Raw genomic sequence first — 23,248 nt, 5'->3', positions numbered from 1 at the left:
GTAATTTTAACTTGGAGACCTACTCCCAAATTGTAATACTGTACCTGCAAAATTTTTTCCAACTTGACAAAGATGGTAGTCTTCTTGTCCCACACCAACACTAATCCATTGAGGGCTTCAATCACCATGTAAATGCCCATTTGGTGCACCTTGTAGGGTACATACTCTCCAGCATCAAGTTCTACTACCTCAAATTTTGCATCATTCAGGATAAGTTCATAATTCTAGAGAAGAAATGCGTTTAATTAACACAAGGTTTATCTACAGTAACATTTCAATTTAAGATGAGAGGATAATTATAAAATGAGATGTTTACTTTTAAGGTTATTGTTTCAAATTGAAATCTTTACTTACACCAAGGAAGACCTTGATAGATTTAGAGCAGGTTGTGCCTGTTGAGCCGCATGGAATGTTCTCAGTAATTATCCTGAATGTTCCAATGGAAGGGTCACTGCCACAGTAATCCTAACATTGGTAGAGTAGAAAACATTAGTTACAACATTGCACAGGGGATGAAGAAAGAACTTAAAAACTGAACACGTCCTTGGTGTCTAGTTATAGATATATTGTGCAGCAATATGAAGAAAGTGAAACAAATTATTTATTTACTTGAGCCAATGTATATTCACAGTTTCCACTGAAGATGTATCTCTTGGTGTCAAATGTAATGTAGTGACCGTCCCCATATATTGTACAGGTTCCCATACATGAATCACTAGTACACTCCCAGTTTCGGTTTTGACAAGTACTGTAATGAAAAATAAGAGTATTGTAAAGAATTAACTTCAACAATGATGTACTATATACTGTAGTGCAAGCTTTAAAATTAAAAGAAAACAAAAGTATTTTTAGAACAAATATATCATTGATGTCAGTAGCATAATAATGATGATTATTGATGGCTGCTCTGATTGGCTGAATGTCTCTGAATTACTCACATATAGGGGGGATTCAATTGATCATGTTAATTTTTTGTGCAATAAAAAGGAGACCAATTTTAAGGAGGAAATTTTTATTTTTATCTTGAATGCAATTTTTTCAAGGTAATTCAATTACCCTACATTTTTACTGCGTGAAACAAATCATCTATTTGTGCAAAAACACGTCGGTTCCGGAATAAGTTCCCAGACCATTGTGTTTTTGCGATTGTGGCCATGAAAAGAAATGGCACTTATCGAAGATTTGTTTCAGAATCTAAACGAGTCTCAAAAACAAATCCCTGATAAGTGCCGGCATCATACTTAACTGAGTAGACCCCAGGGGATCAATTAGCCTCAGTAAATTACTGCAGCTGATTGAAATCTTTCCATAATCTAGTACTATAGCAATATTACAATGATATTGCCAATCGTATCATTGTCATAAAACATATTTCCCTCCCATCTTTTCGGGAAGACAACAAATGTTTATATTCATTTGAACTTAATAAAAATTAAGATTTCTTTTGACATGGTGAAGGCAGACACACTGCCGACGTGAGACGCAGTTGAGCATTATTGTTTCTACTGCATGTGCAATGTGTACAAAGTCTGTGCGCACAGAGCTACATCTCCGATTGACACATGCGGTATCAGAAATGTCTTGAATATATATTGGGCATTCCTCGGCAGTGACTGGGAAGTGTGACGGAGGCAGCTATGCTGACACATGGAGATTGTCCCTCATATGGGAGAAATATGGTTGTGTCACAGGCAGGAGACTGCAGTGGTTATAAACTCTGGCACTTCATCGCTCACATTGGAGGCCATGCTCCGATGGACAATCTGAACTTAGCATGGGGCTGATGCAAGTTTCAATGGTGCGGCCAATGGTTACATCTAAAGATGCACCAAGTGGTATTTAAGCATCTAAAGATACTTAAAGTTGGTGTCTCAGTCCTTGCACATTCACGCGCTCAGTTGTGCATCAAGGAAGGGTTTGTACCACTATTTGCATGAAGTTACACACATGCGACCATCAAAGATGCAGAGAGGGAAGCCTCTACCTCCGATGCAGAATAGGCCCTTTATGAGTTATTAATAACAGTGTCCACCCATGTTCTATATTGGGCTAAAACTGTATTTTTAGCCTTCACTACTACCACTTGGAAGCCACACCTCCTGTCATAAAACAAGCACCCCCTCCCCAAGGGGTATATTTACTAGAGTGCAGGTTTTTAGAAGTGGAGATGTTGCCCATAGCAACCAACCATATTCTACTTATTTATCTAGCACCTTCTAGAAGATAATAGCTAGAATATGATCGGTTGCTATGGGCAACATATCCACTTTTTAAAAACCAGCACTTATACCCTATATAGTAGATGAAAATACTACCCTTGGATGGATCTTGTATAAACTGTACAGACAGCACTGCCATCTAAACAATATGCGCCTATTTGCTGCGTGCATTTTGCACATTTTCGATTTCAGCATGCGGCTCTTCTGTTCTGAGGAAGGTACATGTTTGTTTTGCAGGCCAGAATCCCCTAAGGAATCCAGCCTCATACTGAATGACAGGGGGAGCCCAAATAGCAGGTTTCACTTTCATAGGGGTAAACGTATCAAGCTTTGGAGAGAGATAGCAACAACCAGCTTCTACCTGTCATTGTCAAGCACATTCTTTGAAATGGATGCTGATTGGATGCTTTGGGCAATTACTCCGCTTTATCTTTCTCCAAGATGTGATACATCCCACTCATAGTGTCATCTGTCTAGCATGCTATAGCCTAGTGCTAGTAGCAGATGTTTCAGGGGATTCTGCTTTTCTTGTCCATCTGAAACATCTTGCACAGACAAAAAACACTTTGTGTGTTGCTTTTTTTTAGAGATGGGCGGGTTTGGATTTACTGAGTTCTCAATGCCAGAATTAATGTGAGTTCATATTTAGCTGGATTTTTCTTATCGGCTAACCAAAACACATGACATCCGAGAACCATTAAGATGCCGTTTGGGATCCGTGTAAATCCAAGTAAATTCAGGTAAATGCGAAACTGCACATCTCTACTTTTTTGTGTTTTTGCCCATGTTTAAAAATTATATAGAATAATCTTCTACATTTTCATTTTTGGAATTTTAATTTTTAATGAAGAAGTACACCCTTATGATAGAATGGAGGTTTAGCCACATACCAGGTGTTACACTGCATTTTGATTGTAGAGCCTGGAGAATAGACTTCATTGTTGTGTACACAAGGACAGGCATCTTCAGTCACACATCCACCATTACCATCAGATATCAGTCCATAAGGGCAAATGCATCCTGAAATACATTGTGTGCTGTACTGCAAGGGACATAAAGAAACAATGAGAAACAATGAGCGGAAAAAGTATTTTTACTAAAAACAAATAATGGTTTCTAGATCTGCAATGCATTTAAGTCAATTACAATAGCTACTGTTCCTTTCCAGTGCATTTTTCTGTGGAGGCAGACATTTTTTATGTGAACTAATATTTGAACAACACCTGTTAATTCATTCAAAGATAATAACGTCACTCAGTCATGTTGAGCCTCAATGATTCCGCTAGTTCTAAAAGGAATGATATGCTCTCTGTTCATATTTGGATTGGTAAATATTGTTTCAGTTTACAAGATGGCTGCCTCCAGTGTGGATGAGCAATAGTTACTCTTCAAGCCTTTTGCTGGACATACATTATAATATTATCTGGGCGATCTGCCTTATATCGTGTATTTGCATGATTTAAAGTTATTGACCAGTCAGACTTGCCTAATGGTCCAGCATGTCCGTCCAATGTGATATTTTTAAAGATGCAAGTCAACCCCATTGGGAAGTGTGTGCACTGCCTTGACTAACTGGTTATAATTTACTGTTACCTCACAGCAGAGGAGTGGGGAAATGTCTATTCCCAGTGAAGGAATCCAGATAGGGATCCATTCAGTCAGAATCCTGACAGTCAAACTGGCGACACCAGCATCCCGACAAGCTACACAACACTGGCCCGGGATCCCAAATGATTATTTGTCGGATCAACAGAGAGGTAAGCCGCAGAGGGGTTTAGGTTTAGGCTGCGGAGGGAGGGTTAGCATTAGGCTGTGCGGAGGGGGCGGTGAGGTTTAGGCTGCAGGGAGAGGGGGTAGGTTTGAGCACCCCCAGGGAGGGTCAGGGTTAGGCACCGTGAGAGAGAGGGTTAGGTTTAGCCTGCGGGAATGGGGGTGGGGGGGGTTAGATTCAGTTGCCACCATGGATGGTTAGGGTTAGGCTCTGTGAAGGGGGAGGGTTAGGTTTAGGCTATGAGGAGGGAGGGTTAGGGGGCAATGGGGGGGAAGGGAAGTATACTTCCCTTCCCCCTGTCGAGATTCTCACTGTTTGAATGCCGCGGTGGTATTCTGACTGCCGGCATCCTGACCGCTGGCATTTCCAACCCAACCAAAAATCATGACAATATAAACTGTGAGATACCTCTCAGTATATGGCCAATATCTGCTGGGTTACAGGCAGTCTGGTAAAATGTCTGTTGGTCTGACAAGCATTTTATCGGACCATGATCAGTATGACGATCATATGTAAAGCCAATCGTTCCTAGAGCATGAATAATTTACAATGCTACGAATCCTGGCTTGGCCAAAGAATGATCTCCTGCGGGGAAGGATCCCATGGGTAAAAAATAGTTCTAAAATCTGCTAATAGGCACTGTACAAGGTAACATGCATTAAAAAGGTACCAACAAAAGAATAACTAAGAAACCTAACATTAAATGTCACATTGTCATTTTATTTTTTTTATTCCAAAATCAAAATTTTTATATTTGGCCAGATTTTCTGTTCTCTTATTTGCAATGTGCTCTTTTTTAATTTTGTAAATAAAATGTGTTGTACTTTACCTTGCACAGTGCCATAATTTCCCCTATTGCCACATTTTAGACCAATTGGTTTTATTTTTTTTCACCAAATCCATGTACACATACATTGTATAGTATACTTACTAAATTTGGTGTCATTCTGCTTATTACTTAGTGCTAGAGAAATCTCTGAATAGAGAAATTTTAAATATCTCCACATTGTACATTGCTTTCACCTCTATCTCAAGAATATTAATTTTATTGGTTTAACTTTGATTTCTTCCATTATTACATCTAAAGCTGGCCATACACCTAAAGATTTATTGTCTGATCTGGCTGGTTGAAACGAAAATCTGGAAATATACAGTATGGGATCAAATGACAATTGACCATTTGCTGCATAATGCCCCAAAACTGACAAAAACGGTTGTTCAGACAAATTGGTTAAGACAAATGGATTTACCTAATTGTCTGATTGACCATTTGTGTCTGTTTTTCAATGTTTGGGAGCAAATGGTCAATTGTCATTTGCTCCCATACATTTCCAGATTTTCATTCCAACCAGCCAGATTGGAAAATAAATCTTTAGGTGTATGGCCAGCTTTATTGTCAAATAATTATTTAACTGTGTTTTTTTCCTGAAAAGTACCAATGGATATTTATAAATGTGCACCAATTTTGGCAATTCAAAATGCACCATTCTCCAGTGTCACATTTGGTTGGTTGCAACCAATCACATGATATCCTCAATGGTACTAAATGGACTATACTGTATCACTCAACCATGGCTCATGGATAGCTGGTGTCAAAGTGGCATATACAATCCCCTTAGTGAAGCTGCATCAGTAGATATATCTACTGGTGTTCTATTCTATCACTGTCTATAGAAGAGTGACTCTACTGGGTTTTACCCTCTTCAAAATTGTTAGTCTCAAGCCTACTTTTTATAGTTGTGCTCAGTTCGATGTTGAGCCCCTTGGATAGTTCTCCCCAGTTAGCATCCAAATCACTGATAGAGTGAAATAAGATAAGTGCCAAGCTGGAATGAATACAAGAGCTTGCCTATGTACTTTCATTAGGAGTTGCACAACAGAAGTGTCACTATATATATTGGCATTCATGAATATCAGCATGGGAGTCTCCCCATTTTTCATCATTAACCATTTGTTGACACTGTGTAATAAGTGCACCTATTTTATAGAAGTCATTTGTATTACTTACACACTGCATGTCCAGGATTTGGCAACTCTTCTGGCACTCTACTCCATTTGCACTTGTCCGATTTGTGCAGTCAAAATAGACCATTGGCGCAGCACATACTTCAAAAAAGAACCATTACATAGTTTCAATGCCGTAAGTAAATAACCATAAAGTATTTAAAATTAAATGTTGGGTTTCCAGCTGAAGGATTACCACTGTTCCGTAAGACAGTACACAGCAAAATAACTCACTCATCTTTTACTTTATCTGAGCAACTGATTATTTTCATAAAGTTAACCAGTTTGAAGGATAAAGGAAATGTAACTATACTTTTTAAATATGAAATAGTTAATACAGGTGGTAGACTGATTGCAATATTCCCGTAGGTGCACAGGATTAGAAAGTTAGGGGGACATTTACTAAGCAGTGATAAGATTAGAGAAATGAGCCAGTGGAGAAGTTGCCCCATCAACCAATCAGCAGCTCTGTATCATTTTATAGTATGCAAATTATAGATGTTACTTCAGTGCTAATTGGTTGCCATGGGCAACTTCTCCACTGGCTCACTTCTCCGCTCTTATCACTGCTTAGTACATTTTCACCTTAATGTATAGAGCTGGTTTTGTTGTCAATCCTCCATAAACAGCTGTTTTAGAAGATTACTGCATTAAGAATCCCCATAGACTTCTATGGGGACTGTGAAAATAGCGAATGTAACAAGGTCCAAAAAGCATATTTTTTCAGAGCTTGCCTCCTGATAGCTAACGATATTTTTTGATGGTATTAATCATTGTTGTGTTTAGGATATTGCAATATTTTTCAGAGGGGGATCTGAAGTGCTCCTCTCCATTAATGACAAACAGGGCTATTAATACCTCAGTCCCTAGATTTCCCACAATGCTCTATTTTAATTGAGATTCAGCAATACAGTATGTTAAAAGTTAATTTACTGTGATGGATTCTATTACAGTATGTTAAAAGTTCATTTATTGTGATGGATTCTATTACCATACACAAATACACGCAAAGGGAACACATACCTGTAATGTCTGTTTTTCCAATGCAGTCTAGTTTTCCAGAAGAGCAGGTACTGTACAACACAATGCAGAAACACGGTAAACGTGGCACAGGTCATTTAAAGGACATTGGATATTTTATTTTTACCACCTTAGAGAAAATGTGGGACCTTTATGAAACTGATTCAAACGACAAAGGTGGTTATTTAAAACTTTTTTTGTGCCATTTTAAAATAAAAGCATATGTTTTTTCTTTGATTTGTTTAAAAAATTACCCTCAGTAGATCATAACTACTATTTCACAACTAATGTATCTATAAATAACAATGCAATTACATCTTTATGTATAACTCCATACACCGCGCCTGTACAGATCAATGTAAGTAACGTCTTTTCATTTCTACAGCATCACATTTCAGAAGATATTTCAGTCCACTCACCATATAGCTCCATTGTCATGAACCACTTCTCCAGGTGGTACTGCTGTGCCCCTGTAATAACAAGAGCAGGCAGAAGGAGACACACATCTTCCACTGTCATCCAGGTAGGTTCCAGTTTGGCAAATGCAGCCATCCACGGGAACAAATGAGATGTCACAGGTGATGTCTTGACTGCTGAGGGAGCGGCAGGTAGGCTGGCAGGTATTGATTGAGTAACTATATGCCAGGGATGCAGGGCAGTTGGTTGCATATGTACCTAAGGTTGAAATGCAGACACTGTTAGAAAATGTTAGTCAGTTAGTCCTTATAGCAGTTGCTTATTGGCTGTTGTTGTTCTATAACCCCTACCCTGATAGGTGCTTAGTGTGAAATTGAGAAGCAGTGTTAGCAGACCACATGGTGGAATTAGCCTTCTGGGGACTGGTTGGATCAAAAAGAACACCATAAGCCGGGATGTAGAATCTGTACCTTATCATAACTCATTGAAACCATTCAAAGCTAAATCTTAAGTTTAATGTCCTTCATTAATAACTTTGCATTTGCAAATGGTGTCTGTAGTTTAACAACCAGCCAACATTCATTAGTATCAGCTGCTTATGACTGGGGCCCTGTAATTAGAATCCAGCTGTCACATCCTCAGGTTCAATTAAGTGGTACTTAATTGATACTTATGAGCGCCTGGCCACCTGATTGTTGCACTAGACTCTCAAAATAGAAGGGTTGTTTACAACTCAATGGGAAATCCTGTACTTATATACTGATATTTCCATGAGTGACAATAGGCTCAGAGTGCTGTCTCAGGTGTACATTGCACATCTACAGTGACAGATCCTTCATTATGAAGCTGGGTACACACTGGCAGGGCTGTCTTTTTGTATGGGCTCAATAGGCAGTTTCCCTAGGGCCCCAGGAGTAAAAGGGTCTTAGGCTGATAGATGAGGGTCCCCTTTTTCCAGGGATACCAGATTTTTGAGAATCGGCCTTGGGGAACCGGAGAGATCTGACTTCAAAGCAGTGGTCCATATCCGAGCCTGTTAATTGCTCTTCCCAACCAGATATCTCGGGTTCTGTCTAACTTAGAATTTTTCTAAGGGTATACATCAAAAACTGGAACTCTCCCCTTTCAGTGGACACTTCAGCTTGTCTTTGCTATGCCCAGAACCAGAGATATCAGCCTTCCAGCAGCTGGTTCCTGCTCCAGCTTCACACACCTGGTATGTAGTTTTATATATTCGTTGGTGGATTGCTCTGGCTCCTGAAGTCTTATGCCCAAGTCCCCAGCACCTCCTGAAAGGTGAGACTCTCTAGTTTTTTATTCCATTGAAATCTATTTCCAGGAACTGGAGATATCTGCAGTCAAGCAAGCTACACTCCCACCGGAATATGATGAATATTAAGCCCACTCCACTATCCACCCCTTCCCTGCATATTAAACACCTCCTACCACCCTGGAAGTCATGCACTGGAGCCCCTTCATTCAGCCCAATGCCACCTTCTACAGTTTAGTGTTCTACCTCCCACCCCATCTCTCACCATCTGTGCAGTAAAGGAGTAATTAGCAGAAATTACTGTTCCAAGTCCTACTTGCTGAGCGGAAGATAGAACACCACCTACAGTACCACCAGTGGGACATCAGAGCTGCCACTGATAACACCCCCCACCTGTACCGCTGGAGGATGGGTAGGGGCCCCAGTGCATTGCTTTGCCCAGGGGCCTACACTGCTGTTAAGACAGCCCTGCACACTGGGCCACATACTGTATAGTCCGTTCGATCAAACAGACGATATATAATGAGCGGGTTGGCGGGTACATACACCCATGTCTGTGAATGATGTAGATCACAGGCATATTGTGTCAGCCCTGCAGCACAACAGATACCGATATATCATGCAGATATATTGGTAGGTCTGATGTGTACAGGCAACTCGTCAACCGCACGTACACTGGCTGCAGGGACTGACATTACACCAGGGCAGGGGCAAGTTTAAATACCCGCCCAGCTGTGATGTCAGGACCGACATATTGAGTGGCCAATCGGTAAGTGAATATTACGTGAATAGGACGCTCGGTCAGCGAACGGCGGGTCAAGTAGAACTTTACTTGACACAAAACTGCGAGATGTGTTCTGAACACTAAGGTATAATTTACACAGTCATGAACAGGGGTAATTTGGCACCACATGGCACACAGTTGTCTGACCACATTAATTACCTTATGTAGGTTCCAACATTCTTAATGTCCTATTGACTATGGGGGTCATTCCGATTTGATCACACGCTGGTCTGTAGTGTGCATGCGCATGGGTCGGTGTGCATGCGCATGGGTAGTGTGCATGCGCACGGCCATCGCCAGGGAGCGACAGACTAACGAAGAAAGCGATCGCACCAGATTGACAGGAAGAGGCTGGCTGGAGGCGTCAACTGACCGTTTTCAGGGAGTGTCTGTCCGAACGCAGGCATGTCCAGCCAATTCCAGGGAGAGAACCTGACGTCAGCTAAATCCTGGATGATCGCAGCGGGTGAGTAAGTCCAGAGCTGTGTAGAAACTGCACAAACTTTTGTTTGTGCAGCTCTATGCACAAGCGAGCACAGCCCTGCACAGCGATTTTACCCTCCCCTGTAGGCGGTGACTACCTGATCAGTGACGGAACTACCACCAGTGCAAGCGGTGCCTTGCACTGGGGTCCGTTGCTGTCAAGGGGCCCAAAGCCAGCGTGGCATGTATTGAGTAAAACTGACTCATTACATGCAGCCTGCCGCTGTGTGCTGTGGGCCAGAGGAGAGTGGCAGCAGGGACGCAGCCACGGGGAGAAGGAGGAGGAGGGAGGGGGGCTCAGGAGCCGCAGCAGTGCAGTGTAATTGGTGGAGGCGCTGCTGCAGCTGTCCCTCTCCTTCCACATAGGCTGGCCGTCGCTGCTGTGAATGCTGGGATGCGCTTTCCTCATCACAGAAGCGGCATCCAGCCTATGTGGAAGGAGAGGGACATCTGCAGCGGCACCTCCACCAATTACACTGCGCTGCTGCGGCTCAAGTCCCGAGTCCCCCTTCCTCCTCCTCCTCCCCTGCCCGGGATCATCATCTGTCTGACTGCCTGCACCGATCTGCCTGACTGTCTGAGCCAGCGGAGACAGTAAGTATAATCTATTATGTCTGTCTGTCTGTCTGTCTATCTATCTATCGTAATGTGTAAAAAGGGGGACTGTCTGCCGTAATGTGTTAAAAAAGGGGACTCTGCCGTAATATGTAAAAAGGGGACGCTGTCTGCCGTAATGTGTAAAAAAGGGGACACTGTCTGCCGTAATGTGTAAAAAAGGGACGTTGTCTGCCGTAATGTGTAAAAAGGGGACGCTGTTTGTCGTGGACGCTGTCTGTCGTAATGTGTAAAAAGGGGATGCTGTCTGCTGTAATGTGTAAAAAAGGGGATGCTGTCTGCCGCAATGTGTAAAAAGGGGACGCTGTCTGCCATAATGTGTAAAAAAGGGGACGCTGTGTGACGTAATGTGTAAAAATGGACGCTGTCTGCCGTAATGTGTAAAAAAGGGGACGCTGTCTGCCGTAATGTGTAAAAAGGGGACGCTGTCTGACGCAATATGTAAAAAGGGGACACTGGGGGTCATTTCGAGTTGATCGCTAGCTGCATTTGTTCGCGCGCAGCAATCAGGCTAAAAAACGGCAGTGGGGGTGCACTTGGACCGTGGACGGGATGAGGGAGGGGGGCCCAAAGCATTTTGTTGCACCTGGGCCCACCACTCGCTAGTTCCGCCACTGTACCTGATAGCAGTAGTGCTAAAAGTAGCCTGCTAGCGATCAGGTCGGAATGACCGCCTATGACAGTAAGCTCAGATAATGATCCCCTGGTCACATGCTATCTGTCAGTGACAGTTTGGCTTGGAACAGCGGGTTTACGTGACTTGTGCTGAAATCTAGATGTGCCTCATTTGCCATCCATGGCCATAATGCAATACATGTGGGAAGCTTTATGGTGATTTGTCAGTAATGTGCAAAAAACTTACTGTGACTTGATCATAATATGTGTAAGGGCAGGGATTAGATACAGTAGACATAATACAATATAAGAAGTTTGGATTGTGGCTTTTTTGACCACTGTACAGTACATTTGCCCTGCTAAGCACAGTGAAACCTGCTGTTATACTTACTGCAGACATTTTGCCTCCAACCTCTCAGAATAACTCCCTTCATGGCACAGGCGTATACATAAGAGGACAGCGCTGCACACATGCATTCCTCACTATTGGGACAGTTGCAGGAATCAAACATACAGTTCTGGGGAGACATTACCAAATATGTTATAATAACACAGTCTCCTAAGGGATAAAGCGAAACTTGTGATAACATAATGACTTCACCATTGTGTACATTTATGTTACATTTTTTATGTGAATTTTCCACTTTTAATTAACATTTTAGATATACATATATTTAGATATATGGTGCCTCATGTACAGGTAGCACGACACTTATTCAGTAGTTTCCTATTATATATGAAAAACTTTAAAATCAGTAAACAAAATTGATGACTACTGTGAGTAGGTGCCAGGTGTACATTTATTATTATTACTATTATTATTATTACTATCCTTTATTTATATGGCGCTACAAGACAATATAGGACAAGTACAGGGTATATATATAATTATAAACAGAGCTATAGCAGCAGACAACACTGAAATAAGTATCAGGGTGGCAGAAACCCGTAAGATCTGGTGCTGTCGAAGGGAGTATGGAGTAAAAGACAGTTTAAGTAAGAGAAGGAATTCAAGGAAAGGCACATGAGAGGAGAGGGCCCTGCTCGTGAGAGCTTACATTCTAAAGGGGAGGGGCAGATAGACAGGGGTGACACAGATGGGGTAGACAGTGAGCATGGAACAGAGGGTTAGGATGAGAGTTGGCTGGGTTTGGGGAAGAAGTGGGTCTCGAGAGCCCATTTAAAGTTTTGTAGAGAGTCTGATAGGGAGACGTAGATAATTCCAGAGATAGGGAGCACCACGGAAAAAATCTTGGAGTTAGGAGTAGAAGGAAGTTCTCCATAATAATAATAATAATAATAATAATAATAGTTATCATTATTATTATTATTAGTACTACTTCTAATAATAATAATAATAATAATAGTAGTAGTAGTAGTAATAATAATAATAATAGTAGTAGTAATAATAATAGTAGTAGTAGTAGTAATAATAATAATAATAATAATAATAATAATAGTAGTAGTAATAGTAGTAGTAGTAGTAGTAGCAGTAGTAGTAGTAGTAGTAGTAGTAATAATAATAATAATAATAATATATTTTATTTATAAGGCGTCACAATAGTCCAACAGTGCAGTATACAGGAAAACAAGATACAGGATTTCATGGGTATACAGTGAACAATATTGACATACTGTATAAACTGACTATAAGCAAATTGACATAGACCACAAAACATGATTAGAGAGAGCCCTGCGCACAAGATTTTATTCTAAAGTGCAATGAGGGGACAGAGAGGAGGGGTGCAACATTCAGAGAATTAACAGAAGGGTACAGTTAAAGACTGTGATGTGAGACAAATTGATTGAGGGAGGGCATTACAGAGGATGGAAGCAGCTGAGGAGAAGGCAGGAGTGAGAGACGGTTATCAGGGAAGAGGGAAGCAGTTGTTTCCTGGGCTACAGTGATAGGGAATGTGATAGGGAATGTGAGGGAGAGTTACTGTAGCACTGATAAACTGGGCCAAATTACAAAGGAGCTAATGATTTACATCTCCAGCCACCACTCACAAATACCATAGGCTCATGAGCAGTTTGTTGTCCATTTCTTTGTTTATTATGCCTTTTCTTTGTTCTGTACACAATGTAAATCTTCTCATAAATGGTTCCCAATGGGACAGGGAGACTAAATTTAAAAGGCTATGTACACACTAGTACGATGTGCACCCCATGCGATATTGTATACAATTTCCCGACATACGATATTGGGCATGCAGACTATACTATGAAACAATAAGATAAGATGAAATGATATCTTAAGGGGCTGGGGTTGTTTTTTAAGGGAGCACAGGAAGGAGGAGGAGGGTCCAGGCTGACGTCAACGCCCTAAAATCGTATGGTTGTATGTACACACTATAAAAAAGCTCACATTATTGCACCATCAATACTGCATGCAGGTCAGAAGTTGGATGTCAAATGCGACCGGCGAGCCCCGCGCATCATATGATAAATCGTGTGTACACACTATCGGATATTGTATGCAATCATACAATATCAGCAATATTTTATGCAAAATCTCAGTGTGTACGCAGCCTTACTTTTCACAAAAGGACTTTCATAATTTTGCTGGTTCAAACCAATGTGACCCTTAATTTGGCCTTGATTTTTAGAAGTGCAGGGAACTACCCAAAAGAGGACATTACGTTACCTGCACGTAGACATCTGGGTTAACTTTTGAATGACATTCTGCAAAAACTCCTGCTGTATCACTTATCATAGAGCACCAGTGTATAGCATACAGCTCTAGAGAGAAAACACAAACACAATAGAGATTGTATTTTTAATTCAGTAATGTACAGATTATTATGGAATGGAATGCAAGTCACACCAACAAATCAACACAGAATAACAATTTATGTCAGTACTTTATTTAAATGTGCATGTCTGATCTAACATAAGTATTCGTGAGCAGCTGCAGTTCTCTAGTATACCAAAGTATGAGCTGTTAGTACAAAAACCTATGCAATAAGGGGGTTATTCAGGTTTGTTAGCAAACCAAAAAAGTTAGCAATTGGGCAAAACCATGTCGCACTGCAGGTGAGGCAGATTTAAAAGGTGCAGAGAGATTCACATTTGAGTGGGTTATATTGTGTCCGTAAATACATAGTAAATAATGGCGGCTTTATTTTTAAACTGCAATTTAGATTTCCGTTTGAACACATCCCACTCAAAAATAACTCTCTCTACACGTTACATCTGCCCCACCTGCAGTGCAGCACGGTTTTGCCCAATTGCTAATTTTTTGCTTTGCTAACAAACCTGAATAAGGCCCTAAGGGCCTAATTCAGAGTTGATCGCAGCAGCAAATTTGTTAACAGTTGGGCAAAACCATGTGCACTGCAGGTGGGGCAGATATAACATGTGCAGAGAGAGTTAGATTTGGGTGGGGTGTGTTAAAACTGAAATCTAAATTGCAGTGTAAAAATAAAGCAGCCAGTATTTACCCTGCACAGAAACAAAATAACCCACCCAAATCTAACTCTCTCTGCAAATGTTATATCTGCCACACCTGCAGTGCACATGGTTTTGCCCAACTCAAGGGCGTAGCTACCATAGGTGCAGACAGTGCAGCTGCTATGGGGCCCAGATCTGAGAGGGGCCAACCTTCCCTGTCACAGTTACATGTGTTATATACAAAGGCATAGCTACCATAGGTGCAGGGAGTGCAGCTGCTATGGGGCCCAGAGCTGAGAGGGGCCCACCTTCCCTGTCACAGTTACATGTGGTATATACAAGGGCATAGCTACCATAGGTGCAGGGAGTGCAGCTGCTATGGGGCCTAGAGCTGAGAGGGGCCCACCTTCCCTGTCACAGTTACATGTGGTATATACAAGGGCATAGCTACCATAGGTGCAGGGAGTGCAGCTGCTATGGGGTCCAGAGCTGAGAGGGGCCCACCTTCCCTGTCACAGTTACATGTGTTATATACATATTTCGCCATTGGGTGGTACATAGGGGTCCTTTCAAACTTTTTCCTTGGGGCCTCCAATATATCTAGGTATGCCCCTGAACCTGCTCATTGTAGTGTGGTATAAAATTAACTGGAGGGCATTTTAATGTTATATAATATGAACCGGGGCACTGTAATGAGGCACAATATGAACAGGGAGCACTATATATCATAATGTGAATTGGGGGTACTGTGTGGCATAATGTGTACTGACAGCTCTGAAATATGACATAGGGTGAACGTAAGCACTACTACGATTCATACAAGAAACTAGGACACTATTATGGGGCATAACATTAAATAAGGCTCTACTATGGTTCAGAAAATGAACTAGGGCACTATTATAGGGCATAAAATTAACAACTGCTGCAGAGAGAGGTGTCTCTCTAGAAGCATTGGTACAAAACATTGGTACACAAAATGTTGCTATGGGGCCCACAAAGTTCTGGCTACGCCTCTGGCCCAACTGCTAACAAATTTGCTGCTGTGTGTTTATTCTCCCTTTCTATGTGACTGTGATTGGGGCTGTATTATAATAAGGCGTATTGTGCACCGTAATGTAATTTATTATAGATATCTGAAGTTCTGTGACCTGTATAAAAAATTACTTGTGCCTATATGTAGTCTTGGATCTCCTTGGTGATGTCTAACACACTTACAGTATCTCTTTTACACAAAGGGACACATAATCCATACTTGTAAACTTCTTGTCTGTGGGCAGCCAGGTCAGGGAGGTGGGGGGCATTGTGAGGTCACAGTGGGTGGTACCGAAGTATAATGGTAATCGTATAATTTTGGCCCCACCACTGCTCTATACAATGTCTCTATTACAGTGGAGGGCAGGAGCACGATGATGCAATTAAGTGCAAATTACATCATCAGCTGCCCGGACTGCCACCTCACCAGGGAAGTGGGTAAACAGGGGAGTCGCAGGAAGGCTAGGGGAGATTTTACTACTCTTTTGGGAGAGCCACCTGTGATCCAGGAGTCTCCTGTATGTTCCTGGAGAGCAAGTAAGACATAATCCAGTACATATTTTATGAGTTGTGCATGAAATTTTCCCATAGAAATCAATGTATGACTTTGTATAGCCCTGGATTAAAATGCTAGATGTTATTATCTTACCATTCTCAGTGCTGAGGGAACATGGCTTTTCAAAACTGTTTGAAACAATTGGGCAATCTGCTTGAGTCATCCAGGTATTAGCGAAGGAAGAGCCAGTTCCTTCAATCACTCCACTCAGGACCTTGAAATCATCAGCTTGTATGTTATTGAAATTTCCACAAAGACCTGAGAACAAAGTTTGTATTAATTTAATTCTATAGATAAGTATTTATTTAATTTATTAACAGGGAAACATACAAACTCCACACTTATAGTGCCATGGTGGGAACTGAACCCATGCCCTAGTACAGCAAGGCTGTAATGTTAAAAACTGTGCCTCCAGGCTGCCCCACCATATAAATCACAGTACTATCAGCATGTGTGTAACATGTCTTTTTATATATATTTCAACAAATCAAAATAAACATAAGTTTTAAGCCACTGGCATGACATAGTTCCATCATTTGAGACCACACCAGGCTGGGATTTCCCTGACATGGCTGCAAATGATGGGACCAGTAAGAAATAATCTCTGGGAGACTGCCGGAAGATAATCTTCCTACAGCTGCCAATCTCAGTGGTATCTGTCCTCTGCATCCTTGTATCCTCCACCAATTGTCTGTCATGCAGCCAATCTCTGCTGATCGGAGATCCCGGTGGCATCCCCCACTGGGCAGCTGCAGTGAAGAGAAGTCTCTGGACAAATGTAAATAATGTAAAATGTAATCCAGCAGCCCTCAGTCCCTCACTGTAAAGTCACAAGGTGCAATGTTCGACATATTGAAAATTCATATTTTATAAAACCCACTATTAATATTAATTCTGATTCTGTGTGTGTCTTGTTGATTATGGCGATTCAGTATCGATAAAGAATATCGATATGGGACCACTGATTAGGGGTGTTTAAATAGTTTTAAAGTGTTCCAAGTTCAGGTTCATGCAGTATGCCATAAATATTGCTATTTTTACTGTATACTGTGTTTCAAAAATATATATTTATTTAATAAATTCAGGATGGATACGTTTTAAATGCATGTTTTTGTCATAATTCAATCATTAAAAAAACATTTTTTTTCTTTTTAAATATTAGCCAGTTAAGGCGTTAATTGCGTATATATCAGTGATAATACCTGCAGCAGCGCTTACATTATATTAGTAACACTGAGCCTAATTCTGGGCTATTATTTATCAGCAGATTGCGCATTTGCTGCAATCACACTAAGCATGCACCATGGTGCCGCTGCTATTCTGCTTGCATTGAGGATTTCATGGGAAAGTGACTGACAGGAAGTGACTGTTTGGAAGTGCTATGTAAGAGTTAACAGGGAGCAGCAGGAAAAGCGCAGGCATGTCATTACCATTTTAGGGACGTGTAGAGTATATGCAGTCAGCTGTAATCAGTGGTGCAAGTGGGCGGGTACGGGTGGGTACGGCGTACCCGTAAGAATTTAGCCGTGGGTACGCCGTACCCACACCGACGGGCCGCCGCTCCTCTTCCTTCCCTCCCTCCCCCACGCCGCACCGCCGCACACGCCTCTGATGTGAGGGCAGGAGAGTGCAGCCTGCGCCTCTCGTTCCCCTCAGTCTCCGGTGGGTGTTTCAGTTTACTTCAGCGCCGATCCGTGAGCCAATCAGAGCTCGCACCCGCGAGCTCTGATTGGCTCACGGATCGGCGCTGAATTAAACTGAGACACCCGCCGAAGACTGAGGGGAACGAGAGGCGCAGGCTGCACTCTCCTTCCCTCACATGACAGACAGGAGGACAGCGACGGCAGCGGTGAGTAGGGGAGGGGGGCATGTTATACCTGGCACTGGGGGGGCATGTATACCTGGCACTGGGGGCATATCTGGCACAGGGGGGCATATATACCTGGCACTGGGGGCATATCTGGCACAGGGGGGCATATATACCTGGCACTGGGGGATATCTGGCACAGGGGGGCATGTATACCTGGCACTGGGGGCATATCTGGCACAGGGGGGCATATATACCTGGCACTGGGGGCATATCTGGCACAGGGGGGCATATATACCTGGCACTGGGGGATATCTGGCACAGGGGGGCATGTATACCTGGCACTGGGGGCATATCTGGCACAGGGAGGCATATATACCTGGCACTGGGGGATATCTGGCACAGGGGGGCATGTATACCTGGCACTGGGGGATATCTGGCACTGGGGGGGCATGTTATACCTGGCACTGGGGGATATCTGGCACTGGGGGGGCATGTTATACCTGGCACTGGGGGATATCTGGCACTGGGGGGGCATGTATACCTGGCACTGGGGGATATCTGGCACTGGGGGGGCATGTATACCTGGCACTGGGGGATATCTGGCACTGGGGGGGCATGTATACCTGGCACTGGGGGATATCTGGCACTGGGGGGGCATGTATACCTGGCACTGGGGGATATCTGGCACTGGGGGCATATCTAGCACAGGGGGGCATATATACCTGGCACTGGGGGATATCTGGCACAGGGGGGCATGTATACCTGGCACTGGAGGATATCTGGCACTGGGGGCATATCTGGCACTGTAGGGGCATTTCTGTATCTGGCACGGGGGGCAATGTATATCTGACACAGTGGGGGCATTTGTGTATCTAGCACTGTGGGGCAATGTGTATCTGACACTGTGAGGCAATGTATGGCACTCTGGGGGCATTTCTGTATCTGGCACTGTGGGGCAATGTGTATCTGGCACTGTGGGGCAATGTGCATCTGGCACTGTGGGGCAATGTGCATCTGGCACTGTGGGGCAATGTGTATCTGGCACTCTGGGGACATTTGTGTATCTGGCACATTGGGGCAATGTGTATCTGGCACTGTGGGGCAATGTGTATCTGGCACTCTGGGGACATTTGTGCATCTGGCACTGTGGGGCAATGTGCATCTGGCACTGTGGGGCAATGTGTATCTGGCACTGTGAGGCAATGTGTATCTGACACTCTGGGGACATTTGTGTATCTGGCACTCTGGGGACATTTGTGTATCTGGCACTGTGGGGCAATGTGTATCTGGCACTGTGGGGTTATATGTATCTGGCACTGTGGGGCAATGTATATCTATCACTGTGGTGCAACGTGTATCTGACACTATTGGGGTCATACGTGTATCTGCCCCTCCCCCATATGTGTATCACGCCCCCATTTTCATTGGCCACGCCCCATGTGGCATTTGGCCACACCCATTTTTTTTGCGCGCGCGCCTTCGGCGCGCGCACACAGTACCCGTAAGACATTTTTTCTACTTGCACCACTGGCTGTAATCATGTATGCAGAGAAACATGGCTCCAGCATCGCTACTGCTATAGCCAGTCTGCATAGCCGCAGGCAACACTAGCAGTCAATATTCTCATTTATTGCATATAGGCTGCAAAAGTGTACGCAATTGTGAATGAGTTTGTGATGGCTTCGGTGAGCATCTCATTTCATTCCTGGGTGGCAGCTTCACTTGCAAACATTAACATACCTCCCAACTATTAGGATGATAGAAGCGGGACTCCGGTACGGTGTAAACGTGCCCGCCTGGAAAAAGGGGGCATGTTTTTATGATAATGCCATGATCGTGAGCCACGCCCCCCGTTTTCTGTCACTGTGGGGGCATGGCAAGCGCTCTGTGAGCTGCTGGCCATGCCCCTGTCCTTCTTGTCTCCATGAATAGACGCTGTGCGCATGCGCACAGCGTCTATTCACCGCTGCTCTCCAGCAGAGAAGCGAGTTACAGGCAGCCTCATAACTGCCTCCCCACCACCACGGGACGCTGCGGCCCGCAAGTGGGTCTGCTGGACAGATTCACAAAAAAAACGGAACTGTCCCGCGAAAATCGGGACAGTTGGGAGGCATGACATTAGCAGTTCCATAGCCTACAAAATTGCAACTGCAATTGCATTTGTGTACAACATGAATTAGGCTCATTGTTGTATATTTGTTAGGAAATTACAAAAACAACATTTTCACCCCTATAATTTATATACTGTACATGTATGATCTGTAGAGAGCAAAAAATGTATCATTACCACAGACTTCATTCCTATATGATGAGTCCAAGTTGATGTGGAGCTGCATAGTGGGAATAAGCTGGATTTGTAGCTGCAGCCCAAAGTTGGTCTGCACAATGATGAAGAAGGAGGAAGGTTTGAAGATGGTAACACTGGCTGTGAATCAAGAAAAAAAAATAAGATTATCAGCATAGTTCATTTTGTACATCTAAAAAAAGAATGCCTTCATTCACACACACATAGGTTTCAGTTATATATAGATCTTATGTAGAAATAGCCTTCATCATGTTGTTGTCTGAAAAAAAGCTCTACGGCCCCACCTAGTGGGGACAAGTGAAACTGCAGTGCCTTTACTTTTATTCTAATAAAATACATTGACAGTATTTCTAAAGAGAGGATTTTGTTCCTTAATATTATTAAATCAACATACCTGATGAGATGGGCAACTGGGTGTAGAGTGAATTGACATATACACTGCCGCAGGGTTTCACATAGATAAACTATAGCAAAAGAATGCAATGAGAAGTTAAGGCCCAGAAACAAACTCAATACTAATTAATGTACTGTATTATCAATTTGATGGATGAGTCTGTACGAAAATCCGCAGCAGGACTTACATCTTTCCCATCATTCAAACTTAGGGACACACTCTTCAGACAAGTCTCTGTGTTAGTCAAACCACATATACGAATCTCTCCCAGCAAGCTGAATGTACTGTTATAACACGTCTGGTGAAAGATAAATTAAAAAAAATATTACAATTAAATGAATGGGAAATGCAGCAACTTTTGATTTCAAAGGTTACACACATTATTTAGGTTCAAATTTCACTGAATTCTGGCCCTGAATTCTGGCAGCTGGCCCTCTCTTCTATGATGTCATGATGTCACAATTGCTGTGTGGCACTTCAACTCTGGCACCCAATCAAATGTTTGCTTTCATTTCCTAACTTGCGATAAGCAGATAAAAGCTATTTGCTGGTTGGTTACAGTGGTTCAGGGGAATTTGCACCTAAACTCAGTCAATAACCCCTGACTGGATGGGATACATATGATATCCCAGCAGACGGGATGCAGGCTGTCACTTTACCAACAGCGGCATCCCATCTGCCGGTATCCCGGTGGCATGGCAGCGAGTCTCCAAGCAGGCTGGCTGCACTCGCCACAGGTTCTATTCCTACTTGGTTGGTGGCTTGGACCCACCAACCAAGTGATAGTACACAGGGGTGGTCGGGATTCCAGCTATCGGTATTTCACTGGCTGTCTGAATTTCCGCCTTGGTCTCCTGAAAGCCAGAATCCCAACAGCCGATATATTGACTGTATCCTGATTGGACACATGGCATTACAGATGCTTGAAAATGTCTAGTTCTGCATTTACCTTTGATAATACATAGCTGCAGTCTCCATGGAAGGTGTAACTAGTAAGATCAAAGGAGGTGATGTGAGATCCTCCCTCTACTGAGCAGGTTCCAGGACATGCCTTCTCAAAGCAGCTCCACTTGCCTGCAGTACAGGTGCTGTAGGGAAAGGGGGCAATGTCAACATTAGTCTTTACTGAAGGCTGTAATTGGCTGCATCCTAAACTTGTCATTTTATTTACGGTGATATTGACAGCAACATATTGCAAAATTATTAATATATAACTTTTACTGTCATCATATTTTAGCTGAAATTTTTGACCCCATCCAAAATAAGACTGTACTGGCCCTCCAGGAAACGTCTCATCTCATCAATGCTGGTAAGTCAGTGCATAATGGGGCTTATTCAGACCTGATCGCTAGGCTGCGTTTTCGTACAGTGGGCGATCAGGTCTAACTGCGCACAAGAATGCACCGCAAAGCGCAGGCGCGTCACACGGGTACAAAGTCGCTCAGCGATGGGTTTGTGCAAAGGATCCGTTCGCACAGGCGTTCGCAAGAAGATTGACAGGAAGAAGGCATATGTGGGTGTCAACTGACCATTTTTTGGGAGTGTTTGGAAAAACGCAGGCGTGTCCAAGCGTTTGCAGGGAGGGCTCCTGACGTCAATTCTGGTCCCGGACAGGCTGAATTGATCGCAGCAGCTGAGTAAGTCCTGGGCTACCCAGAGACTGCACAAAATCTGTTTGTACAGCTCTGCTGCACATGCGTTCGCACACTTGCAAAGCGAAAATACACTCCCCTATGGGCAGCGACTATGCGAACGCAGGACTACAAAAAACCCTAGCGAGCAAACAGGTCTGAATTAGGCCCAATACCATATACATTACCATATACATTACATAAATATTTTCCATAAGTAACACAGTTACAAACATTATCTATATTTCTAAAAAAAACAATATCATGATGAGCAATATTGATGGTCAATATTCAAGCACAATTGCTTGTGTTATGTTTTATTTCTGCATCCAAGTTGCAGCATGCAGCTATTTGAACCCACTATTATATTATACGGTGGGGTGTAATATTATTGAAGCATTCTGCTCACATGTCATCACTCTGAGACAGAGTAATGGGCCCCAAACACTTACGCGACATGTCCATCTGACATGTCGCAGGCTATCACCCCGGCAGCCTCCCGGGGGGCAGAATCGCCCAAGATACATTGTATGCTGTCCTTTTGCATATGATGTATCTTGGCCAACCCTGGGCGATCCCAGCCATGCCTGAGGGGTCGGACATGACTGAATGTGCAGCACATTCAATCTGGAGGATCCGATCCGATGCTCACGGGAACGCGCATCGGCTCGGATCGGAAACACCTCCAAAATGCCTGATTTCATCTGATATATCGGGCCGAATGCCCGAAATCGGATGAAATCGGGCATTATCGTCCTAGTGTATGGGGCCCTTTAGAAAGGAAGGAGTTGTTGCTGAGGCTGTCTGTGACATTTGCAGTGTGCAGAATAAGCAACTAGCGAGCGATCAACTCGGAATGAGGGCCAATGACAGGAACTAGCGCTTGGCCTGACATTATCACTTTACAGAGCCAGAAATAAGCACAGTGA

General features: G+C 43.1%; 1 protein-coding gene across 1 annotated transcript in view; it reads right to left on the bottom strand.

Annotated features, from left to right (window-relative positions):
- The window catches only part of LOC134968655 (mucin-2-like), a 72,878-nt gene that overhangs the window by 30,255 nt on the left and 19,375 nt on the right, over positions 1–23,248 (bottom strand). The window contains exons 9-22 of the mRNA XM_063944179.1: positions 21,638–21,776; positions 20,876–20,986; positions 20,685–20,758; positions 20,277–20,410; positions 16,273–16,437; positions 13,846–13,940; positions 11,590–11,716; positions 7,434–7,689; positions 7,012–7,067; positions 5,999–6,096; positions 3,110–3,261; positions 610–748; positions 355–465; positions 45–224 (exon numbers count right to left, since the gene is read on the bottom strand). Of these exons, the coding sequence (XP_063800249.1) occupies positions 45–224; positions 355–465; positions 610–748; positions 3,110–3,261; positions 5,999–6,096; positions 7,012–7,067; positions 7,434–7,689; positions 11,590–11,716; positions 13,846–13,940; positions 16,273–16,437; positions 20,277–20,410; positions 20,685–20,758; positions 20,876–20,986; positions 21,638–21,776 (1,837 nt within the window). The remainder of the gene's footprint in view (positions 1–44; positions 225–354; positions 466–609; positions 749–3,109; positions 3,262–5,998; positions 6,097–7,011; positions 7,068–7,433; positions 7,690–11,589; positions 11,717–13,845; positions 13,941–16,272; positions 16,438–20,276; positions 20,411–20,684; positions 20,759–20,875; positions 20,987–21,637; positions 21,777–23,248) is intronic.

This window comes from Pseudophryne corroboree, chromosome 11 (assembly GCF_028390025.1).
Source record: "Pseudophryne corroboree isolate aPseCor3 chromosome 11, aPseCor3.hap2, whole genome shotgun sequence".
In the NCBI taxonomy this organism is placed as follows: domain Eukaryota; kingdom Metazoa; phylum Chordata; class Amphibia; order Anura; family Myobatrachidae; genus Pseudophryne; species Pseudophryne corroboree.
This window is presented reverse-complemented; position numbering and strand designations above follow the sequence as displayed.